Here is a 24,588-nt window from a genome sequence, read left to right as displayed (position 1 = left end):
AATTCCTATGGTGGTTTTCTGTTTTTCCTCCTTCCTTCTCCCGCGACGCACAGTGTCCGCACACCTCGCCGGTCGCCTCGTTGCACGACCGCGTTCACTTGGTGACAACGGACGACCTGTCGCTGCCCCTGGGAGCACCGGTGCGACGGTCTGGAGCTGCTCTGCCCAGTGCTCCGCCCCGAGCCACGGTGGCGAGTGGGCACTTTGGACGTAGCTACTCCCAACCGAGACGTGCTGTGAATGAAAAGCACTAGATTGCAGATGCTCGCTGTGCCTGGCGCTGTGACCGGCGGTCATTCAGCTGAGCCCCTGACTGGGCTTCTGCTCAGGTCAGGAGCTGGCTGGTTGTGAGATCGAGCCCCACGTCGGGCTCCAGGCTCACTGCGGGGTCTGCCTCTCTCTCCTCTCTGCCCTTCCCCCCGCTTGTTCTCTTCCTCAAAAAACAAAAACAAGTACTTCCTATTAAAAAAAAGGAATATAACATCGCGGTTTTCAATTTGTTTACGCTTTGAATGGTTGTATTGTGGGTATATCAGGTTAAATAAAATAGACACTGACCTGCTTCTGATTTTTCATTTGACTACTAGAAAATTTTACATTTTGTATGTGGCGTGCGTTGCGATGAATGCTGCTGGCGTTAGAGAAGGCGCGCTTTCTGCTCTGAGGCGACAGAACTAGAGGCGAGGGGACACCATCATCCTCGTGGTCAGATCCACCGAAGGGACTGAAGAGGACAGGGGGTCTTTGCTTCTCAGGAGCACCTGAGGAGGGGTTTTGGATCATCCTAAGAGCAGGACATCAGCATTTCAGTAGAGAAAACCTAGTGCCGGAAAAGGCCGGGTGACAAAAAAGGCTGCCGAAGTAGGTTCCTCAGGTTTACTGATCCCATCTCCTTAGAAACCGAACTTCCGTCTGGGAAGTATTTCGAGGCCTTACCAGTGGCCCTGCTCAGCCGGTGTCTCCCCGGCCCTGCCTGCCTCCTGCCTCAGCCCTGCGGGTGAGGACGCGGGTCGGGGACGGCCGTCTGTGGCCCGTGGTTCTGTGGCGCTCACCTCGGGGTGTGGCTCCTGAAAGGGGAAGACAGGATGCAGCTCACCCGACAGCTGTGGGTCACCCCGCCAGGGAAGGCGGAGAGGACTGGAGGACTGCTAGCCGTGTGTCTCCTGCGAGTGAGGACCGCTTAGTGGTCACCACAAGGTATCTCACGAGTGAGGAAGGTGAACACAACAAACAGAAGTGTCATGTTGTTACTTTCCCGGTGACATGGGTACACAAACCCAACTCTAGATACTTCGATCCATAAACCATTTCAAGATGATTTGAAGAAAGACTATGAGTCTTAGTGATTGTTTGCAAATGATCCTTTGTTCATATTTTGGCAAAATCCTGACGTTTCAACATTCGAGCTTGCCAAGGAGTAGAGCCTGTGTGGTCGGAGAGGGTGACACCGATGAGACCGCGTGGACAGCAGTCGCTTGGCAGATGAGTCAGAAGAGTCTGAGTCTGAACAGGAGGAACCCTTAGGAATAGTTTCCCCAATTACTTGGCTCCTCCTTTTTTTTAATGGGTGTGCAGAGAGAGAGAGTGATAAAAAATTCATCTCTAAGTGTGAAGAAATATTTTGGTATCTGTTGTAGGAAATTCTAAGAGATACGAAAGCATTATGTTCTGGTTTAATTGCTTGTGGGTTTTTTTTTTTTCCTTTCTTAGTGGTACATAAACTAATTATGCATCTTATAATATATGGAGTCTTCAAATTCATGAAATACAGGATTTTTTTCCAGTCTGTTGTGAAAGAATGTAAGTAAACACATGAAGCCCCAAATAATATCATCAGGTTTACAGGATATTCTTAGTGTGGCCAAACGCCGTGGCCGGCCAAGGGCAAAGCCATGAAGTGAGGAAAGTGTATCTTTGATTTGGGTTCCTGTTGTTCTTTCCCAAATGGAAAAGCAGGTCAGTACAACCAAAGGGCAAAGGATTTGGAGTGCAAAGACCCAGGTTTTTAGTTCATGTTTCAATAATTGCTGGATTTTTGAACTGGTGTGGGTCATAGCCCCTCTGGGTTTTCTCTGGGGAAAATGATATACCCACTTTGTGCTCCTTAGAAAGTGGTTACATAAAAAGCACATCTGAAAGGCATTCCACAATATTAGTCACTATTACACGGTCCTTCTTCTTTTACAGATAAAATAGGAACTCAGACTCAAAATGTATTGTCTGTTCACACCCACAGTCATACGCTGGGACCAGTCAATCTCCAGCCTGTATGTGGCGCAGTGTTTCAGTCTCCAGCACTTAGAGGAGAGCATTCTCAGAAGACTGACAGTGTTTCTGAGAGGTGCTCCCTGATTTCCTGTGCTGCTCACGTTAGGACATTGCTTTGCTAAGGTTCCTCCTCCCGGCCCGGCATGCTCACTGTTTCCTTCTGGCTGTTGAGGAGACCAGGGTCCCCGCCCCTTCCTTTACCAGTTACTGCCCCTTGCTGGGCCCCTACCGCTGGCTCTCTCGTTAGGAAGCCATGATGTTTGTGCTCAGTATCTCCCTCCCTCTCTCTCTCTTTCTTTCTTTCTCAGTATCTTACTCCCTTGGAGCCAGTCTTTCTGGGGCTTCAGTCTGTTAAATAGTTAACATTATAAAGTAGACTTTTTAAATCATCTCATTTTAATAGAGCTCACTACTTTAAAAACGATCTTGAAGCGGACTCTTTTTCAGTCTTAAAGAAGTATTCATGGAAGTGGGGAGATACTGCTCAAAGGGTATCAACTTTGAGTTATCAGAGGAATAAATTTAGGGATCTGACATACAGCATGGTGATTACAGCAGACAGTACAGCGTCATGTGCCCGACTTGTTGCTAAGAGAGCAGACCTGAGAGGTCCTTATCACAAGAAGGAGAGGGTAACCACGTCTGAAGCGAGATGATGGCTAATCGTGTGGTGGTAAATCCAGACGACGGGTTACCTTGAAGCTCCCCCGTTCTGTGTCAGTCGTATCTCAGTAATACGGCAGGGGGCGCTAGTGGTGAGACTGTCAGAGGCGGGAAGAGCATGGTGCCTTGGCCAGTGTTGGGGAATTAACTTGCTGAGGAAATAGTGCCTGGTGTCTTCCACCAACTTATTATAAGCCTTCCTTTAGTTCATTTATACCTTGAGTTCATCTTGCCTCAGGGGATTTAAACAGTCCCATTAAACATAGTTAATGTATTCATGTTCTTTAAAATGATGGCTTTCAAATGGTCTAACTGTAAGGCATAGTAAAAATTTTACACCTTGACCCACAGCACACATATATGTTCACGTGGTATGTAAGGTGCGCATAATGAAAGCGAAAGAATAATAAAACTTAACTTTACAACTCACTAAAAGATTGGCACCAGCAGTTTAAAAAGCATTGATTTTTGAAAATAATTCTTTTGGCAAACTTGATCAGAAATATGTTTGGTAGCCTAGAAGTGACTTTATGGAAAAGAAGTATTTCAGAAAGCATTACAGTGCTAAAATGTAACAAATAATCTTAGATCACAGTCATCTGTCCCAGTTCTGAATTTTCCATTCCCGCATTACTTTTGTCTGAGGGACTAAATTTCTGCACATGATTTTGTAGCAGATAAATGAGAGACAGAAAGTAAGGATACTGTTTTTATCAAGTTTAGTCTATACGTTCTGCTCTCTGTGATCCTACTTGTGTTTCCTTCTTACTTGGCTGAAGGAGTCCAGGCTCTCTTACACTAGTGAGAAAAATCATTCATCCTAAAGTCAGAGCTTGAAGGGTTTCCTGCTCTCCATATTGGTTTTTCACTAAGTCTGACCCCATTAAACATTTCAGGGTTAGAGATAACATCTTTTTTCCTTAAAGGAAAAGCTTCATCATCATCATTTTTTGCCTAAATATGTTGCTGGCGGTATGGAAACACAATCATGATATCTGATATTTAATGTCATAGGTTAAGGATTGATTATTCTATTTTGTCATCATGAGCAAATTCAGCAGAGGTAGTAAGGTCTTGTGAAGCTAACTGTATGTACCTAAAACTGAAGACTGAATACAAAAATAGACCAGTTTGATTAAAGGAGGTTGTTCAGCCATTTAAGGAGTGACTTCTCTTCCTTATCACTTTAGAATAATATGCTTGATTAAGCCAGTGTAGAAAATACAGAAAGATAGCTTCTGGGGATTAAAGGTACACATGGGCACAAGAAGATTACAGTCTAGAATAGGAACACCAGGCTTATAAAAATAATTGAAGTACAATGTGATCAATGAACCAGTCGAAATATGTACAGAGTACAGTGATACTAAAATATCATGAGAGAAGTGTCCAAAACATGGGTTCCTTACACTGGATCTTGGAGGAATGTAGAGAGGAAGTGATTCCAAAGGAAGCGATAGTTGTGGGAAACTCTCAAGCTGTTTTCCATCTTCCTAGCCTGGCCATAATTAACTGTGATGATGCTGGCAGGTATGACATCCTCTAAACTTATAAAAAGAGCTAATTTATCATTAAGGAGTCATTTTTCCCCCTGCTGGTTTTACAATGATTGGCTGGCTTGTGTCATTGTAGAAAATGGTCTCTAATTAAATTGTACTGAATTTCTAAAGGGCAGTTTCCACTAAATGACTAGGTATTTTTTCCCCTTAGGTTTCCTGAGCTTAGTCTCTCCCTGTGACAGAAGTAAGACCTTTTTACCTCTCAGTTTCCTGGCGAGGTTGCTTGTTTGCTAAGTCACACACCCAGCCCAGAGAAATGAAAAATCGTTTTAGTCATTAAGTTGGCAATGCTATTTCTACAAATCGGCTCAGAGCACTACAAGGAATTGAAAAATACTCAAGATCTGAAATGGCAAAGCTCAGAGTCTGTACTGTGTGATGGCGGTAGAGAGCAGACCAGTCCTTCCCTCCTAACTTCAACCCCCCATATCAAAGTTTTTAATCAGGTTTTAAAAAGAATAAAAACATGAATTTGTGGCAGCATGAGATTTTTATTTGCTTATTCTATGTCCATTAAGATGCAGATGTCATCAAAGCAGAGACCACATCTGACTGTTTTTATTCCTATCTCTTCAATACATAGAACCTTGTGTAGCATATATTAAGAACCCCACAAATGTTTGGCTTGTGAATGAATATCTAAATGAAATAAATCTAGACTGAATGAATTGCACCTTTTCTTCTGGCAGTTATACTGTTTATGAATAGGAAGACACAGTTATATTCTCAAAACCAGGGTAGAAGGAAATGAGCATTTTGTGATTTTTTTTTTCTTAAACATTGCAATGGAATTTTAGGTATTTGGTTCATTTATTCATTTAAAATTGGTTGAACACTTACTGTTTCTCACACAAAAATAAATAGACACAGTCTCTCTTCTCATGGAATATAGATTTCGATGGGTAGCAAATGTTTAAACAAGTTAAGTGCTATAATATTGATTCTTGGTATTTATAACATTTACATTCTCAGTTTCAGTTATTCACCAGTGAGTACAGAGTAGGTAGACATCGTAAATAATATTTTCCCCTATGTATTTAAATGACCCATGCTACACGAGTGGTCAGTGAGCTTGAATTGTTCACTATCTACACATTCACCTGGATTAACGTGTTGTGTCTCTTTTTTTAGAAAAATTTTTAAATTAAAATTAAATTTTTTTAGGGTGGGGGGGAAGAGGGAGAGATAGAGTCTTAAGCAGGCTCCATGCTGAGTGCAGAGCCTGGCGATGCAGGTCTCAGTCTCACAACATGAGCTGAAATCAAGAGTCTGATGCTCAACTGAGCCACCCAGGTTCCCCCTCCATTTTTTTAGAGGGGGGAGGGGCAGAGGGGGAGAGAGAGAGTCTCTCCTTAAATAAACATTTTCGGGAGAAACTATTTGACAATGTAGTATCTTGAATTTAGGGATTTCCAAAGATTTGTTTAGATTACCAAAGAAAGGCCCTTTTCATCTCTTCAGTAAAATTTTAAGAGTCTCCTGTCGTGTATATGTGGGCAAAGGAGACGAGTGTACAAGAACCAAGACACCAGAGAGGATGGAGTCATCCTCTGCTGAAGGGTGGGAGGAGGGGAGGTCGAGAGAGCAGGGAATTCTTTATTAAGAAGGAATTTCAAATGAGTATTGAGGATTAAATAAAATTAATCGAATTTCTCAGGTAGTTGAGGTATGGAGAACAATACAAGCAGAAGAAATAACATATACCAAATCCCAGAAAAGTGAATTATTCAGTGAATTTAGAAAACAGCAAAGCACAGGGTCTTTTAAGAGCAAAAATTACAAATAGTATCAGATGAAATGGGACCATTGTCGAGGTCAAGAAAAATACAAATTCTTTGCAAAGGGGTTTGGATATTATAAGTAATTTCAGTGTACCACATCTAGTTTCTGAATAGGAGTTGTTTTTCTTTTTAAGAGATCTGTGATATTTTTTCCCAAAAGTGTTACAGTATTTTTCCTCTTGTGGAATTCTTTTAAAATGACTGGGGCAAAGGAACAATTCAAAAATGTGACCCTTGTGCTGTGTTTAGTAGATTGAACATTCTTCTGAGGCTTAAGAAATTAAGAATGTCTGTGGTTTCCTTCCAAGATCAAGAGACGAAGGTCATCTAATTGAGAAGCTCATGTCTGCCATTGCATGTTCTCATCTTGCAGATGTGGGGAAAATGCCAGTGGCTGGATTTTTGTTCGCCAGATTCAGTGAGTCTAGTTCAGGGGGACTCTGAGCAAGGAAACTCTCCAGATGGGCTTTCTCAGGACATGTCTTGAATTTGGTCTCCCATTGTCAGAATGGGTCCCCGAGTCCTTGCTCACACAACATGGTTGTCGTCTTCTTTCTCCAGAACTTAGGCAGCTCTACTAAGGGACTGACTCTTATTTTGAGAGATTTTCTTTATTATCAAAATCCCCTTTTTTTCATTGCCTGAAACTTTATTACTTGAATCCTCATGCATCACCGACTTCTTGGTTTTGTCCTGCCATTTTGCTCTGATCTACGACTTCTCCCTTTGCCTGCTCTACAGCTTCAGACTCTTGACTTGGATTCAGATCTTTGGCTTTACTTTGATTATGAATCTTTTCAATATTTTTGTTCTTCAAAACTGTTTAAGTAGCTTTTTTTTTCTTCCCCCATGGTTCACTGGTCAATTTGCCAAAGCCAAGGCTTCTAAAACTGCTTCAGAGCTGGTATCTCCCATTCAAATCTAACTCATGCTTAATGCTCCCATTCAGATCTTCATCCCACCCAAAGGAAGGTCTTCTTCCTTCTTTAGCCTTATTTCAATCCATGACACCCAGCACACTAATCCAGAGTTTGGGGCATCCTCCCCTATAATTCTTCTTTTATCCATACCTGTATTCACTCACCAAGTCCTGTCAGTTGGCCACCTACCCATCTCTCTAAGAAGGCTCTGTGTTTCCATCAGCATTATCACTCTCACATTTCACAAAGAACTCCTTTAGCCTGTAGTCTTTGTGGCTTAGCCAGAAGTCTAAACTCATTTTCCATCCTGAGGCCCATATTAATACTCTAAGTCAGAAATATAATATGCCAGTGTACAACTTGAGTTCTGCTTGTTTACCTAATACATAAATATTTATCAGTCACCTGTTTGTAAGACCGATAGAATTGAGTCTCAGTCTCTGGGTGGTTTTCTGCAGTCCTTGTCATACTTAAAATGCACAGCCTGGTCTGCCTGCCTGTCGAAACAATGGGAATCATACTGGACAAGATATGCTTTTATTTGGCTTTTCCCCCCTAAAAGGTCCTGCATTGTCTAGAGGGACAGAATCTGGTGTCAGAAGCTAGGGTCCACTGCTGTCACTGTGATACTCCCTGGACATTCAGGCACTTAATGAAACATGCAGATGTCTCTTACCGACTACCTATTAAGTTCATAATATAAATAGGTATCTTAATATTTCTGCTGTTTTCTTCAGAGTACTCTGAAACCCTTCTGATTCCTTTCGGGGAGAATATAGTCTTCATTAATATTATGACCGAAAGTAATTACCTATTGAAATGTGTTATTTTATACTAAAAAATGATATTCTACCATGGCTTGATTTTTGTTTTGATAATATCCTTTTCTAATTGAAATAACTTAAATATACACACACATGCACACACACACACGTGTGATTAAAATTGCAGTTGTTTGGTATAATTTTGGTAATTGTTAGTTATCTCCGTCCCCTGCCATACGCTAAACAGACATCCCAGCCCCATACGTCAGTGGCTGCGTTTTGCTGCATCCCAACTCGTGGTTACAGCGCTCACAGGCAGCCCTTAGATCGTTCCACAGGGCGAGTGCCTTTGCTCAGATACACTCACGTAACCTGACTTGGTTACTTCTGTTTACTCATGTGATTGTTTTTAACTTGGTAGGAGAAGTAAAGTGAAAAGGAGTGGAGGAATACCTTTGGCAAGTTTCTGGCAAATTATTCTTTACTTAGATCCATTTTTTTAGGACATTTCTTTTATGAAGAGTGAAGGGAACAAAATACATTTCAAATATCTAATTCAGAAGGCGTAGTAAGATTCTGAAGTATTTAAAGAAACGATTTATTCATATTTTACTTCAGTATTTATTGAGCTACTACTATGTGCAGGAATGTTCTAGTAGGTGCTGGGGTGGAACAGTGAGCTAGACAGATGCGATCCTTGTTTTCCCAGATTTAGCACCAAGCAGAGAAGACAGATAATGAAAAAAAGATTAATAAAATATAATAACTGTTAGGGGAAACACTGGGACTACAGTTCATGCCAGCGAGCCCGAGCTTCCCGATGAGAGGCTGCCTGGGAGAAGTGACGTACGGGCTATGGTCTGAAAGACGAGAAGCCATCCGGAGAGATCCAGAATTAAGGAAAGCAGAGGGAGCACTTACGCACAGGCATGGGCCACAGATGGTGGTTAAGTTGGGTGTATGAAGAATGGGAATGACCCCAGAGAAGTGGGAGAAGGGAGTCAGATCAAGGAAGAACTAACGATAAAGGCCGAGGGGAGTGAAGTCAGCTTGGTGTTTTTAGGAACCTGTAGGTCACTTGGTACTGTAAGAAAATATATCAAAAGAACTATATATACTATATATACATATATTTTATATATATGTGTACATATATATTATATATATAGTTTTATAAAGTCATAAAGTGATAAACACAAAATAAGAATCAGAAATCCTTTTTTTTTTTTTTAAAGATTTTATTTATTTACTTGAGAGAGAGACAGTGAGAGAGAGCATGAACGAGGAGAAGGTCAGAGGGAGAAGCAGATTCCCCGTGGAGCTGGGAGTCCGATGCGGGACTCGATCCGGGGACTCCAGGATCATGACCTGAGCCGAAGGCAGTCGTCCAACTAACTGAGCCACCCAGGCGTCCCATCCTTTTTTTTTTTTTAAACTAAAAAATGGTTTGGTTCAAGCTACCGAGTTCTTATCCTGCATTTCATGTGCTCAGAAAATGGATTCAGAACAAATTCATAAATACTGTTCTAGGAATTCTATGTGTGAAGAGATTCCCTATAGTTAGCATTGTGTGTGTGTATCACACGCGTGCGCACACACACACACACACACACACACACACAGAATTTGCTCTTTGATGACTGACTTTGTATATATTCTTCATTTATCATTACCTTTTTGAAGAAAAAAGTTTCCCACTCTTTTTTCTTTTGCTTGGACAGCATCAGTGCCACTAATTAGAAGCAAATATTACAAAGCCTTTCATTCCAAACCTTAGAGCTTTCTCTCAAAGCCCAGGTTAACAGCAGAGCCCTGGTTCGATGAGCTGACTTACTCCAGTCCACGGACTCACTGATTCGTGAGAACCTGTTTTCCTTAGATTTTGTACGAGAGAAGACCAGCAAACATAAAAACATCACAGCTGGACTGAAGCAGCCCAAAAAGAACAATTTTGAGATTTGAGTAGTAATTTTAGTTCCAGTTGCTAAGCTTTTTATGTTCTTTTTGCGGTCATTCTCTAGTTCCTACTCATTTTTAGCCTGATTTGCGATGATCTAAAGATGCTTGTAAAGTTCTGAAATGATGTTACTTTATCAGTCACTAGACTAAAAAGACAAGCAGAGGCAAGACTTAGATATAAAACACTGATTGAAGGTCCCCTGTTTAAAAGATGCTTTTCACTTGTAGTTTGCAAATATTGATGACGGACACAAAGATAAGTAAGTATCCAGTAACTTGAGTGGTAAAAATACACTGCGGTAAGTTATTCAAGGAAAGAAAGAGTGACGTTTGTGTTCAATGTAGAATTTCCTCTCATTCATTCTTCTGATCCGTTCACTTATTCAGTCAACAAACTTTTAAAGATTGTGTACTAAATACAAAATTCAGTGGTAGATGTTGAAGATACAGACGTGGTTTGAAACTGAAGGGAATAGTAAAGTAAATGGTTCTCAAATACTGCAGTATCCATGCCTCTTTCAAAAAGCTGATAAAGACGATGGATACAGCAGACATGCACATCTTGGAGACCTGTAGTTGCGTCGAAGGTGACCGTTGGACCCCTTGGGATCAGTGAAGCCTGCGTAGTGATTTCTTAATTTCTAGTTTTGTTCGTTGTTTGCATTTTGTCTCCCAACCCAAGGTTTATTTAAAAGAGTTTACCTTTAAAATTAATATTGGGCCAAATCTTCCAGAAACACCTCCAGTTGAGGGATCTGTGGTTGATATTCAGAAGCCACCCTGCTCAGTAAAGCGAGCGTGAGCGCCATCTAATGCCCACACGGAATAAACGTTGGTAACAGCCGTAGTAACACAATGGGATTAGGGCGTGTAACATTTGTAAAGATTAAAAAAAGGTTGTACATTTGTGCTGTTATCTGTGCAGGATCATACATGATTTAAACTTTAAAATAAACTTTTTATTTTCTAACACTTCTGGATTTTCAGAATAATCACAAAGATAGTACAGAGTTCCTAAAACTCTATACCCAGTTTTCCCCCCAAATAGTATGGCACTATCGTTATAATTAATAAAATGACATGGATACATTATTATCAGCTAAAATCTATAATTTATTCATATTTCTTCAATTTTTCCTTACTGTCCTTTCCCTGTCCCAAGATTCCATCTAGGATAGCACACTGCATTTAATGGTCACTCTCCTTAGGCTTAGTTGTGATGATTATTGTTATATTTGGATTTTACTGTAGCTTCCTGTTAGTTTGCAAAATATTTCTTCAAAGTGTTCAGAAAACAATTTTTGTTATTCCTTTGATAACACGTGTAACTATTTAAGCAGATTTTGTGGAGGTTTGTATAAATATAAATCACCCTTGTGCATTTTCATCTCTTGGAATGATGAAAAATGAATAAGAAGGAGCAGTACCAAGATGTGATTATAAAGACTCATGCAGTAGAAACTGTAAGAATTCTGTTTCCATTTGGAGTGTAACCCTCACTAGCTATGTTCTTTGGCACACCACTCACACTTTTGCTTTAGTTTCCATATTTGTGGAATAAGGTCTGTGAACCAAGAAATTCCCCAGCCCTTGCACTATGAGAAGATTAAAAAAATATTTTCCCAGTGCAAGTTAATAATCCTAGTGTTTCGTATTGGATATGAGTGAAGATTTAGTATGCACCAACTAAGCTGATGCATTATCTCGATATTATAGATGAGAAAATATAGAGAAGTAATTGCCCACGACCATTTAGCAAGTAAGCAATGGGTCAGATTCCCAGTATGACAACTTCCAAAGAGACAGCACCCTTTTCCGGACCCATAACCCTACAGTGCTCTCCATCCCCGCTGCCGTGCTTACGCTAGGCTCTTCCAGTGACCAACACTCCAGGATGAGATGGTTTCTCTTTATAGTCCTTTTGCCACTCGCTGTGTGAAACTCCATAAAATGCCATATATGAGCCTTTGTCTCCAACCTACTGAAAAGCGTTAAGTCTGAGGCATATTCACAGTTCTACTCTATTGGCTAATTTTTAAAAAATATTTTATTTATTGATTAGAGAGAGAGAGCCAGAGAGAGAGCAAGTTCATGGTTGGGGGAGGGGCAAAGGGAGGAAGAAAGGAAGACCCCCTGGTGAGCAGGGAGCACAAGGAGGTGCTCGATCCTGGGACCCTGAGATCCTGACCTGAGCCAGAGGCAGACGCTTAACTGATTGAACCACCCAGGTGCCTCACTATTTGCTGACATTTTAATAAAACATGTATTTTTAGTCTTTTCAAAAGTCTTCGAGAGATACACAGGAATACTGTCTTCTGGAAGCAAGATGGAATATTGTGTTTCCTTTTCAAGGCTGCACAGAATTAGTGTGCATGTGAATCTTGAAGGCTCAGGGCCTGAGCTGGGAAGCAGGGAGGCCTCTGGAGCGACCAGGCTCCTGTGGTACTGATGACCCGTTAGTGTGTGTGAGAGACGTAGCAAGTCCAGAGTGAAAAGTCCCAAGACCCACATCTTATTTCGAACTCATTACATCAGAATCTTGGGAAGCGAGAACCAAACAGCAATTTTAAAGTGCCCTGGTTGATTTCGAAGTGTTGCCAAGAGTTACACATTGTAACTCAGGAGTTGGTTACTTTCCTTTTATTTGGGGGTAAACTTGTCCATGTCATCAATTCTTACAAAGGAGAAAGGTGTGGCTTACAAAAGAGGATAATTAGTAAAGATTTTTTACTGAACACATCTATCAAGTGCATTTTTTCTATCTCAGACATAGAACTTTTGAGATGTGAAATGAACTAAATTTGGCCTAAAGAAATTTGATTATCAGCAGTAGGCACGGACATCACAATATAGTATGTGCCATTTACTCATAGAAGAACTGGGTTTTAAGTAGTATTTAAGTGGAAAATCATGTATCTGCAAATTTTGTTTTTAATTTTTTTAACAATAATTTTAATATCTAGAATCTGAAGGTGGTATTTATTGACCACAGGTGTATGTTTTTCTTAAATAAGATTCCTATCTTTGCTTAACTTTGTAAGATCTGAGGTTCACTGAAGTGAATAAAGTCTTTGTGTCCTTCTTGTTCTCCACAGTGCCTAGCAAGTGTCTGAGATCGAATTGTTAGGTGAGGACTTGGGATGAGAGAGCGGGGCACAAAGGGAAAGAAAGAGATGGGAGCTGAGGAAGGAATGAGGAGTGGAAGAGGGCAAACATGTTCTCACATTTTGCATTTTTTTTTAATTTCTTTTCAGCATAACAGTATTCATTGTTATTGCACCACACCCAGTGCTCCATGCAATCTGTGCCCTCTCTAATACCCACCACCTGGTTCCCCCAACTCCCACCCCCCGCCCCTTCAAGACCCTCAGGTTGCATTTTATAATTCCTTGAAGGTATGAAAAAGCAGGGGTTATTTTCTATTCTTTGAAATTGCGCATTTCCCAGGTTACTATCAAAAGGGCTCAAACTTCGGGATATTTTTGTTGAAAGGAAAGTAATTCTGTTAGCTGACTTTGGTCCTTGGTCTTGAGAATAAGATATACATAAATAGATAAAAATAATAAAAATAGAAATAAATAAAAACATAAATTGTTTATAGTTTAGATGGTTTAATTTATAAATTGATAAATACACACTCCATGCTGTTAGAATTCTTTGCTAAATCCCATTATCCCATTTCTACATATTTAAGCTTTTTTAAAATAATTTTTTTGAGTCCACAATATTGTAGTTTCTTGTAGACTAGAAATTTGCTCCAGATTATCTGTTAAGATCTGCATTTTGACAGTAAATGATTTACATCAGTTAACAGAGAGAATTAGTAGCAATACTTTTTAGTAGTAGTCTTAAAATAGAAGCTTCTAAGAGCTTTGACGTTTTAGCAATTTATAGACTTTGTTGGTTACAAACGAAACCATTAACAAGGAATGCCTTTATGATATGAGAAATAAATTTCAATCTGTGTGATTAAATAGTAAAGATGTATGTAATACAATGATTTGGTTAATGTTATGGATATGATTAGTAGAGTGTTTCCTTAGCATCCTGGATAGACGGCCAAGGATTGGATGTTTCTTAAAGAAAAAGGTTTTGAATTATTTTCCGCATATTAGAATGAAAATCAAATGCTGGTAGAAAATAGTATCTATCACTTTATCAGATTTCTAAAATATTCCTTTTAATTCTGCTTTTGTTATTATAATGAGCAGTTCCTTATGTTTTTAATTACAATACTATGTTAAGTGATGTATCTTGTCCATATTTCTGGCACAAAATGGTGTGTTTCTCAACTGCAAAATTATATGTTATTCCTAAATATAGGCACATTTAACTTAAATATGTCAATTGCTTTAAATCAGTTTCCCCCTTTAAAAACAATTCTTAAAGCATTTTTTTCTGCACAAAGATCAACTTTCAAATTCAACTTAGAGGCCTATTTAATAATAACTCTCCTACAAGTTCAGTCAAATTTAAAATATTTATTAGGCATCCAGTGTATTTAAATAATCACAGTGGTTCTTGGTACACAGTAATGGTACACAGTAACAGTATCAGAAGGTGGTGGTGGTGCTGGGCCATATTGCTGAACCCCCTTCAAGCCTCCAGTAACATGTTCAGTGGTGTCTGTTGGAGGATTCCAGGCGTGCCCTCCTAATCATCTCTGGTAAGGTCCTATCTTTCCCCTCAAAAACACATAAACAAGATTACAAACTCACTTTCTCCCCTAACTCGAAAGGACCTATTATTTGAAATGTCACCATTTTATTTTATAGAAGTAACTCTATTTCTTGTGTCTGAAGTTATAGGTTACCATACCGGTGATGGGAGCCTTTTTTGGGGGGTAGGGGATCAAATATTTTCTGTAAATTGAAATCTCTCTATGAATGGTACTTCTGTGATGTTTAAAGTAAACACAGTAAGACATTTTTGCCCAAAGTGCTGTTTGTCCAAGTATATGACTTGAGAATGCGACATCCTGACACCACCATTTGGAGGCTGAGTCCCCGATAGAAGGGAAAATGCCACATATTGACAGAGATTATTTCTCCCTGTTTTCTTGAACATGGGGTAAACAAGGAGAAGTTGTTTAAAAAAAAAAAAAAACTACCTACGTTATATGAGTTGATTCTATTCTGCCTAAGAATCTTGAACTCTTAAAATAAGAATTTAAAACATTAATTGGTATTTTCCTGTCAGGGAGATAGTGATTATTAATAAAAACACGATAAAAATGTGAAGATAAATTTCACTTATCTCATTTTATTAGGGAAGGGAATATTTCATGATAAAACTTATAATGCATGGTAATATGGTAGAAGGATGAAGTACTTGCTTCCCTCCCCGTTTCCTAATCATGTGAATCATGATTTTAGTGGCCTATTAAAACAGTTAATTAACTATTTTTAACAGCTTAAAATCTTAACAACATGACTCTAAGAATAAAACTTAAATGCAGACATGAGTAAACTGCTAACTGGCGTTTTCTACCAGAAGTCTTGGTTTTTGTTTTGTTTTTTTTTTACTATAGACCTTCTGTTTGAATGTGGACATTCTGTCTTGCTCAAATAGGACTATTTCAACACAAACTGGTATTTGTTTAATAACTTGCTGGCTCGGAACTCATGTTAATCATGGTTTCAGTTGGATTTGGACATTGGGGAATTAGTAAACGTATTGACTGAATTATAAACTATAGAAATGATCCCTGAAAGTATAGTCTTTATTGACTGAATTATAAACGGGTCTGTAGTGTTGTCTTTGATGTCGTAAGCAGTGTAGTTGGGTACCGTGGCGTATGGGAAGAGAACTGACATTTTTGGAAGTGCTGACTGTGGGCTAATTACTCTTTTTCATTGTGCTCCTCTGGACTTCAGTTTATTTGTGAAATGAGGAGCCAGACTAATGAATCCGTTGCTGTCTTCCAACCCAAAGATTTTTGTTGACTAAACCAGGGAGTTTTGGCTAACTGAGATTGAACTACATAAGCCTTCTATTTTTAGGAGTCGTGGGAGAAATGTCTAAAAATGCAGTTGTGTTTGTGCCTCAGCTAATGAACGATCGGTACAGTATTATGAGAATAATGGCATTTTTTGATAATTGGGGACTTTGATGTTTCCCGGGGTTGTGTCGTGTTTCACACATACAGGTGCAGGAGGCGGGGTAACAGATATCCTAACCTCAGGATAGATCCAGAAGTTACTGTGTTTTTCAGTGATTCCCTAGGACAAACACTATTTTTTCTTCTTCGTAAGTGTCCTCTAAAAAGTGAAGTCTGGTGTTACTCATCAAAGCTTTGATCTGATTCATGCATTTATTATTTTGCATGTGTGCTGATCTTCTAAGTATCTATCAGTTGCTGGAAGTCTGTTCAGTGCAGGTTTTCTCGGACTCCGCACTGCTGATACTTTGGATTGGAAAATCCTTTGTTGTGGGGAAGCTGTCCTGGGCATCCCTAGCTCGACTGAGCAGATGCCAGTAGCAGCTCCCCATCCCAGTGGTGAAAATAAAAAAATGTCTCAAGACATTGCCAGATGTTGACTGAAGGGCGGAAATGTCCCTAGGTAACAACCCCTGGTTTAGCGCGCAGCACCCCCCACACTTTAGTTAGGAGGTACTGGGCAGATAGATGCTGATGGTACTGAGTGGTTAAATTATTTAAATAATGTTAAAGCTCTTCAAAGTGAATCTATATTCCTCATTGAGCATTAAATGTGTCTATTTTGTGTACCTTCTAGATGTTCTTGATATACTCTGAGTGAGGCAATCACTTATTTCCATAGATAGGCAATAATTCCTCGGAAATCTCAATAAGTTGTCAGAGGAGATGCAAATTAAAAGAGTCTGATGATTTCATTTGTAAGTTCCCATGAGATCTCCTTACTTCCACAATTAAATAATTCTCCGAATTTCATTTTATTATATGGTAGAGACAAGGACAACAGGTCTGTGCTCTTTGTGTGGTTGTTGATATGTTTGTGCATGTTGTCAGTGGCCTTCTAAAAGATAATTTTTTTAAATGACCACTTCTCCATCCACCCACCCCAAGATATCAGGGTTCTGATGATCAACATTTTTCAGGTTATAATAATTCTCATTTTGATAATTTGGTTTAAAAAAACCCTCAGGTCTTTTGAAAGGAAGCATTGGTGGAACCATATAAGCTTTCCATGTAGTTGGTGTGGGGTATGGAGTCTTATTCTCAAACAAAAAGCACAGAATAAAGAGGCTGTGAGATGTGTCAATGTGATATTCACTTCTTTTGGCCTCCTGCTTAAAGGGACCAGTACAGTGATTGTAGGCCCAAACTGACAATCTTTGTATCTGAGGTCTGGGTGTTTTTCAGGCAAGCCTGCATTACACGGGGAGCTTCATATAAATAGGTCTTGTAAAAGCAGAAAGAAACTTAAATACAATAATATTGCAAAATCCTTTGCTAAGTTTAAGGAAAGGTGGTTTATAATTATCTTGATTAAAAGGACTATTATTACTCAGCATTTTTTTAACCTTTTTAAACCCAAATAGATAGTCACTTATCAGAAACAGGCCTACATTTTTCAGAAAGATAGGCTTCTTAAAAAAAAAAAAAGTATTATCTAACTTCTCCCATTTAATATGGAATAACAGAGACTGGATTTATACTTCTACCTTAAAGGATTAAAAATCTGGAGGAAAAAAATATAGTAGAACAGTGTATGACACTGGCCACTGGGCAGTAGAAAGCAGTGATCCCTGAGATAGGAAACAAATGAGATGAGACATACGATTTCCCTGATTTATTGCTTTGGGAACATCCAGGCTGTGGTGCAAGGAGAAGCAAACCAGGAGGCATCCAATGAACTCCTGGAGTGGAAGAGACAGAGCTGAGAGTCTGGGGAGATCAGAGAAGTCAGAGGTCACAGACAGAGTACTGGCAAGGAGAAAGTTGCACAAAAACCACAGAGATCTTGCAGAGCCTCCTATGTGTTCTGCACAGCCCTGATTACTGTTTGCATCTGAGGAGACCACTGAGTCCAATAGGGAAAAACACCTGGAAGGATTAGAGCAAAAGGTTCTTGGCATTCACACAGGACCTGGGGGGGAAAATGCTTGTTCCCATCAGGAAGACTGGAGTACCTCCTAAAACATGGGCACTGGGTCCATTCTTGCCTTAGTGGTGTGGAATAACAAGCCCTACATGAAATACTCCTCAGGCCTTGCCCAGCAAATCTTAAAAAGCAAGACTCAAAAAGAACAAATTATTTCCAAATAATCTGACTACATCCCTAAGTAGAACTCAGGAATATTTACAAGATTATGAAAAATAGGGGCACCTGGGTGGCTCAGTGGGTTAAGTGTCTGTGTTTGGCTCAGGTCATGATCTCAGGGTCCTGGGATCAAGCCTCACATCAGACTCCCTACTGAGCGGGGAGTCTGCTTCTCCCTCTCCTTCTGCTACTCTTCCCTGCTTGTGCTCGTTCACTCTCTCTCTCAGATAAAATAAAATCTTAAAGGAATATAAAAAAAAAAATCCAGCATTCAACAAAGTCAAATTAATGATACCGAACATCCAACCAAAAATTACTAGCGTACTGTAAAACTGAAAAATATGACCCATAATGATAAGAAAGAGCAATCAAAACTGAAACAGACTCACAGTTGTTTGAATTAGTGAAGTATTAAAACATTTATTTTAACTGTAATCCATATGTTCAAAAGGTAATTTGATACCTGAAAAAGAAAAAGAATTTCCAAATTGAACTTCTAGAGATGAAAACCACAATTTCTGAGATGAAACATGCCCTGGATAAGGTTAACAAAAGTAAGACATTCCAAAAGAAAAGATTAGCAAATTTGAAGGCATTACAACAGAAGTTATCCAAAATAAACAGAAAAAAATATTTTAAATGAGTAAATTAGTCAACCATGGAAATACTTTTCAGTATCCCGATAGATATGTACTTGGAGTCTCTGAGAGAGAAAGGTGGATATAAAACATATTTGAAGAATAGCTGAAATTCTTCCAAATTTGATGAAAACTATAAAACCACAGATCCAAGACACCCAACAAACCCCACATGTAAGAAACATGAAGAAAACAACATCAAGAGAAATTGAAACTAAATTTTGCAAAACTAGCAAAAAATAGAAAAAAACTCAAAACAACCAGAAGAAAAAAAAAGATCTTTTACATATAAAGGAATTAAGAAAAGGATGGCAGTAGTGTTTTCATAGGTAACAATGCAAAGGAGACAATGCCATACTAAAGTATGGCAAGGATGGGGGGAAAACCCTGTCAACCTAGAATTCTATACCCAGCGAAAATATCTGTCAGATAGGAAGACAAAATAAAGACTTTATCAAATGTACAAAAGCCAAAAGAATTCATCATCATAAACCTATCGTGCAAAAATTGTTTAAGAAATTCTTTTAGACAGAAGGAAAATGCTAGCAGATATAAATCTGGATCTTCCCAAAGGAATGAAGATCACCTGAAAAGGCAACATCATGACCTTTCCCCTGGGCAGGAAGGGTCTATTTTGCCCCATTGTGAGTTTGAACATGAGGGTGCTCCTGATTCAGCTTCAGGTTTCCCAGTAAGGAATAGGTGACAAGCATGAGGAGAAAACTGGTGATAAGGAACTGGTCCCTGACCGAACAGAGCTTCCTGACCATGTGGACCACTCACCCTGGAAACTGTTACTGAGAGACTGATCAAAGTATACTCTTTAGGATTTCTGTGTTTTAGAGTATTTTTGATACTGCACATTGACCCTTATCTTACTTAAAACAATTACTTTTAAAGCTGTAAAGTTGCCTTCTACATTAAGATCTTTAATCTACTTGGAATTTTTTTTTTCAACATGAAGATACATTCGATCCAGAGCAGCCCAATGGAAATACTATCTTGTTCTCACTAACCTGAAATGCCAACCCTATCATATATCAACCACCTATATATGCATGGAAGTCTTCCTGGGCGATCTCTTCTGTTAGTCTGTTTCTCTGTCTAGACACCAGTATTATGATATCCACGTACTAATTAGATACATTTATACAAATAAGAAAATATTCTTTCTTCTTTCTGAAATGTACCTTGATTCTTCCTAGCCTGTTGAATTTCCAAATTAGTGTTAGGATCATTTTTTAAAAAATAGATGAAGAGGTTTATTAAGAATTCCAGCCAGATCACCTTAGTTTCAACCTGTCTTACTAACACTTGATAAGTACTAAACTCTCCAGTCCATGACAAAAGTCAGTCACAGAATGACTTCTTGTCTTCACAACTACAGGGCCAAAAGCAGATGTGGTGGTGAAGGGTGACATTTCACTTAGGTAGTAGGCATCTAGGGGTCAGATCTCTTCCTTCTCTTCCACATTCCCTTAGCAGTAAGGATAACATTTCCCACTGGGTCAACATTAGCTTCAGTTATTTTGGTGTAGACTTTGTAGATACAGTGTCATTGCTGTAATCACATTTAAGTACATACCAACTGCACATGGAAGGCATGGGTCAGACTATATCAGATTCACAATGTAAAATACACAGCACTTAATATATTTTCCAGGGTTTTCAGTAGATACTTCTTGGCTGACTCGAGGGTTAAATTCTCTTTAACTTCATTAACTTCATTTTAATATAATGTTGAAGAATTCTGACAATTTATCAACATTTACCATTTACTGTTGAGGGCCTACTTTGCTCTAAGTACAATACTAAGTACTGAATATTCAGCAGTTGAGAAATAGATATGGATTGCTTCTTTGTTTTTTGATTTTGATGAAGTCCCAAAAGTTTATTTTCGCTTTTGTTTCCTTTGCCTTTGGAGACATATCTTGAAAGAAGTTGCTGTGGCTGATATCGAAGAGATTACTGCCTATGTTCTCCTCTAGGATTCTGATGGATTCCTGTCTCACGTTGAGGTCTTTTATCCATTTTGAGTTTATCTTTGTGTACGGTGTAAGAGAATGGTCGAATTTCATTCTTCTACAAATAGCTGTCCAGTTTTCCCAGCACCATTTATTGAAGAGACTGTCTTTTTTCCACTGTATATTTTTTCCTGTTTTGTTGAAGATTAATTGACCATAGAGTTGAGGGTCCATATCTGGGCTCTCTACTCTGTTCCACTGGTCTATGTGTCTGTTTTTATGCCAGCAAAGGAAACAGTCAAAAAAACAAAGAGGCAACCCACGGAATGGGAAAAGATATTTGCAAATGACAGTACAGACAAAAGGTTGATATCCAGGATCTATAATGAACTCCTCAAACTCAACACACACAAAACAGGCAATCATATAAAAAAAATGGGCAGAAGATATGAACAGACACTTCTCCAATGAAGACATACAAATGGCTATCAGACATATGAAAAAATGTTCATCATCACTAGCCCTCAGGGAGATTAAAATTAAAACCACATTGAAATATCACCTTACACCAGTTAGAATGGCCAAAATTAACAAGAAAGGAAACAACATGTGTTGGAGGGGATGTGGAGAAAGGGGAACCCTCTTACACTGTTGGTGGGAATGCAAGTTGGTGCATCCTCTTTGGAGAACAGTGTGGAGATTCCTCAAGAAATTAAAAATAGAACTTCCCTATGACCCTGCAATTGCACTCCTGGGTATGTACCCCAAAGATACAGATGGAGTGAAAAGAAGGGCCATCTGTACCCCAATGTTTATAGCAGCAATGGCCACGGTCGCCAAACTATGGAAAGAACCAAGATGCCCTTCAACGGACGAATGGATAAGGAAGATGTGGTCCATATACACTATGGAGTATGATGCCTTCATCAGAAAGGATGAATACCCAACTTTTGTAGCAACCTGGACGAGACTGGAGGAGATGATGCTGAGTGAAATAAGTCAAGCAGAGAGAGTCAATTATCATATGGTTTCACTTATTTGTGGAGCATAACAAATAGCATGGAGGACATGGGGAGTTAGAGAGGAGAAGGGAGTTGGGGGAAATTGGAAGGGGAGGTGAATCATGAGAGACTATGGACTCTGAAAAACAATCTGAGGGGTTTGAAGTGGTGGGGGTGGTGGGAGGTTGGGGTACCAGGTGGTGGGTATTATAGAGGGCATGGATTGCATGGAGCACTGGGTGTGGTGCAAAAATAATGAATACTGTTATGCTGAAAATAAATAAATTTAATTAAAAAAATAGATATGGATCCTTCTCTCAGGGCAATCTAACATTTAAACAAAATAAACAGAAATAATTTATAATTGTGCTTAATTCTATGAAGGGAAAAATAGGGTTGTATATAAGAATAACTAGAGAGAGAATATACATTTTTTATATATTACAAAAGACTCTGTACAGAAGAAATGTGATTTGACTTATTACCAGATTTATATAGCAAATTAAACGTAATTTTTTCTTGTAGTAAATTAATGTACTCATTGGTTCCACGGTATTCATGTTCATTGGCACTATAATGATCCAGATATCAGGCTCACAAAAATGGCCAAGGCCCAGTTCCTGTCTTTGAGGAGATCCAAGTTCAGTGGCTTACAAAATTACTTTTCACTAAAAGAACTGCATGCCGAAAGAAAACATAAATATATCCTTTTTATTTTTCTTTCTTTTTTTTTAGATGAGGATAGGCATTCACTCGGGTTCTGTGCTCGCTGGAGTTGTTGGGGTGAGAATGCCACGATATTGCCTGTTTGGAAATAATGTCACTCTGGCAAGCAAATTCGAATCAGGAAGTCACCCTCGGCGCATCAACGTCAGCCCCACCACTTACCAGTAAGTGTTCTCTGACCTCCTCCTCCTCCTCCTGTCTTTGGCCTTGGCTTGAGCTAACATCCTGTCATTTGTGAGACCCTGTATTTATTTATACTGTTTTTGATCATGTCATTCTCTAAGGTGATAGGAGTAGGTCCACCCAGTCTGAAAGATAGCAATTGTCACATAAATGTTTATGTGCACCAGGAGAGAGGGCACAAGGAGCCTGACTTGACTGAGAGGTAAACATAGGTTTGTCATTTCCCACAGTTGCCCCCCTTCTGAGGTACACCTGTTTGAATACAGGAGAGCAAGTGTTGGAGATTTCGGCATCACACCCAGAGTCCTCACAGTTTCCAAATGTTCCTCAATATTTATAAAAGTCCAAGGAATGAGAGAGAAAAGACATTTTGTCAGCTTTTATTCTTTGGAATAATTAAGGTAAATAATGAATCTCTAAAGTTAAATATATATTGGGCAAAGAGTTAAACTTCAAACTCTATCTTAAAGGTCATATTTAACAACTCTACATACACAGCTGACAGCTGAACACATCTGTATTTAGATGTCTGTTCACTTACTGGTTACTGCACTTCCTAGGTATGGGGACCATGTCTGTTCTAGCTCATCATTATATTCCCAGAACTTGCAGAACATGCGTAACACATATAAGCACTCTTTAAATATTTGTTGAATTAATGAATAAATGCATTGGTAGGATGCACTTTTCTAGATTAAGATGACTATCTCCTGTATGTTAGACTTTGGTTTTATGCTTGGCATTGTTCTGCAAGCTAATTGGTGCCATGGTTTGGATAACTAAGAAATCATATTGTAAAACTGTTGAGTGGAAATAATGACCATTGATATTTTTTCTTTTTCTATTTTTATTGAAGTATAATTAACATACAATGTGATACTAATTTCAAGCATATAACAAATTACTTTGACAATTCTATACATTACTCAGTGTTCACACGGTAAGTGCAGTCAATCATAAGTCATCGTAAAATGTTTTTATAATATTATTGACTATATTTCCTATGCTGTAGTTTTCATCTCCGTGACTTATTTTGTATTGGGACCCTGTGGTTCTTTGTCCTCTTTATTTCACCTACCCTCCCACCTACATCCCTGATGGCACCCAGCAGTTCATTCTCTGTACTTAAGCATCAGTTTTTTGGTCCCTTTTCTTTGTTTTGGTTTTTAGGTGCCACATACAAATGAAATCCTATGGTATTTGTTGTTATGTGACTTATTTCATTTAGTGTCATATGTTCTAGTGTCTCCCAATCAGATGGGGGCCTCCAGATGTGGGGCAATGATCAGCTGGAAGCTGGGGGCAGGGGAAAGGAAAGAATTCACTGAGGCAGAACAAAGGAGATAGATATTTACTGAATATACCCATAGCGAGTGGTGAGCAGGACAACAGAGGAGGGTTGTCTGCCACAAGGCAGTGGGCTGCTTTTAAAGAGAGAAGGTGAGGAGCTATGGTGGCATATAGAATTCTCCTTTTGATCATTGTGCTTGGTTTTAAGTAACCCATTGGTCAGCTAGGACCTATGGATGTTTTGGGGTTGGTTAGGGGGGTGTCACCTGATGGGCCTGTCAGCCAGGTGGTCACTCTGGTCCTTTCTGCATTCCATTGCTGAAACCTGTTTGCCTAAAAGTGGCCTCTGTACTTAGGTCCATTAATGTTGTTGCAAATGGCAAAAGCACATTCTTTTTTATGGCTGAATAGTACTCCGTTATAAATATATATGCATATATATGATATATACACACACATACATATATATGCCCCGTATTGATCCATTCATCTGTTGACGAACACTTGGGTCGCTTCCATATTTGGCAATTGTAAATAATGCTTCCATAAGCACAGGGATGCTTGTATCTTTTTGAATTAGTCTATTTTCTTTTTCTTGGGGTAAAGACCCGAGAGTAGAATTACTG

At 39.1% G+C, this 24,588-nt stretch overlaps 1 protein-coding gene across 2 annotated transcripts in view; it reads left to right on the top strand.

Moving 5' to 3' along the window:
- The window catches only part of GUCY1A2 (guanylate cyclase 1 soluble subunit alpha 2), a 344,066-nt gene that overhangs the window by 249,161 nt on the left and 70,317 nt on the right, over nt 1–24,588 (top strand). For both annotated transcript variants that reach the window (XM_032359443.1, XM_032359442.1), the window contains exon 7: nt 22,499–22,653. In XM_032359443.1, coding sequence (XP_032215334.1) covers nt 22,499–22,653 — 155 coding nt within the window. The remainder of the gene's footprint in view (nt 1–22,498; nt 22,654–24,588) is intronic.

The sequence above is a fragment of the Mustela erminea genome, chromosome 9, assembly GCF_009829155.1.
Source record: "Mustela erminea isolate mMusErm1 chromosome 9, mMusErm1.Pri, whole genome shotgun sequence".
NCBI classification, from domain to species: Eukaryota; Metazoa; Chordata; class Mammalia; order Carnivora; family Mustelidae; genus Mustela; species Mustela erminea.
The sequence above is the reverse complement of the archived record's forward strand: the minus strand, read 5'-3'. Positions and strand labels throughout refer to the sequence as shown.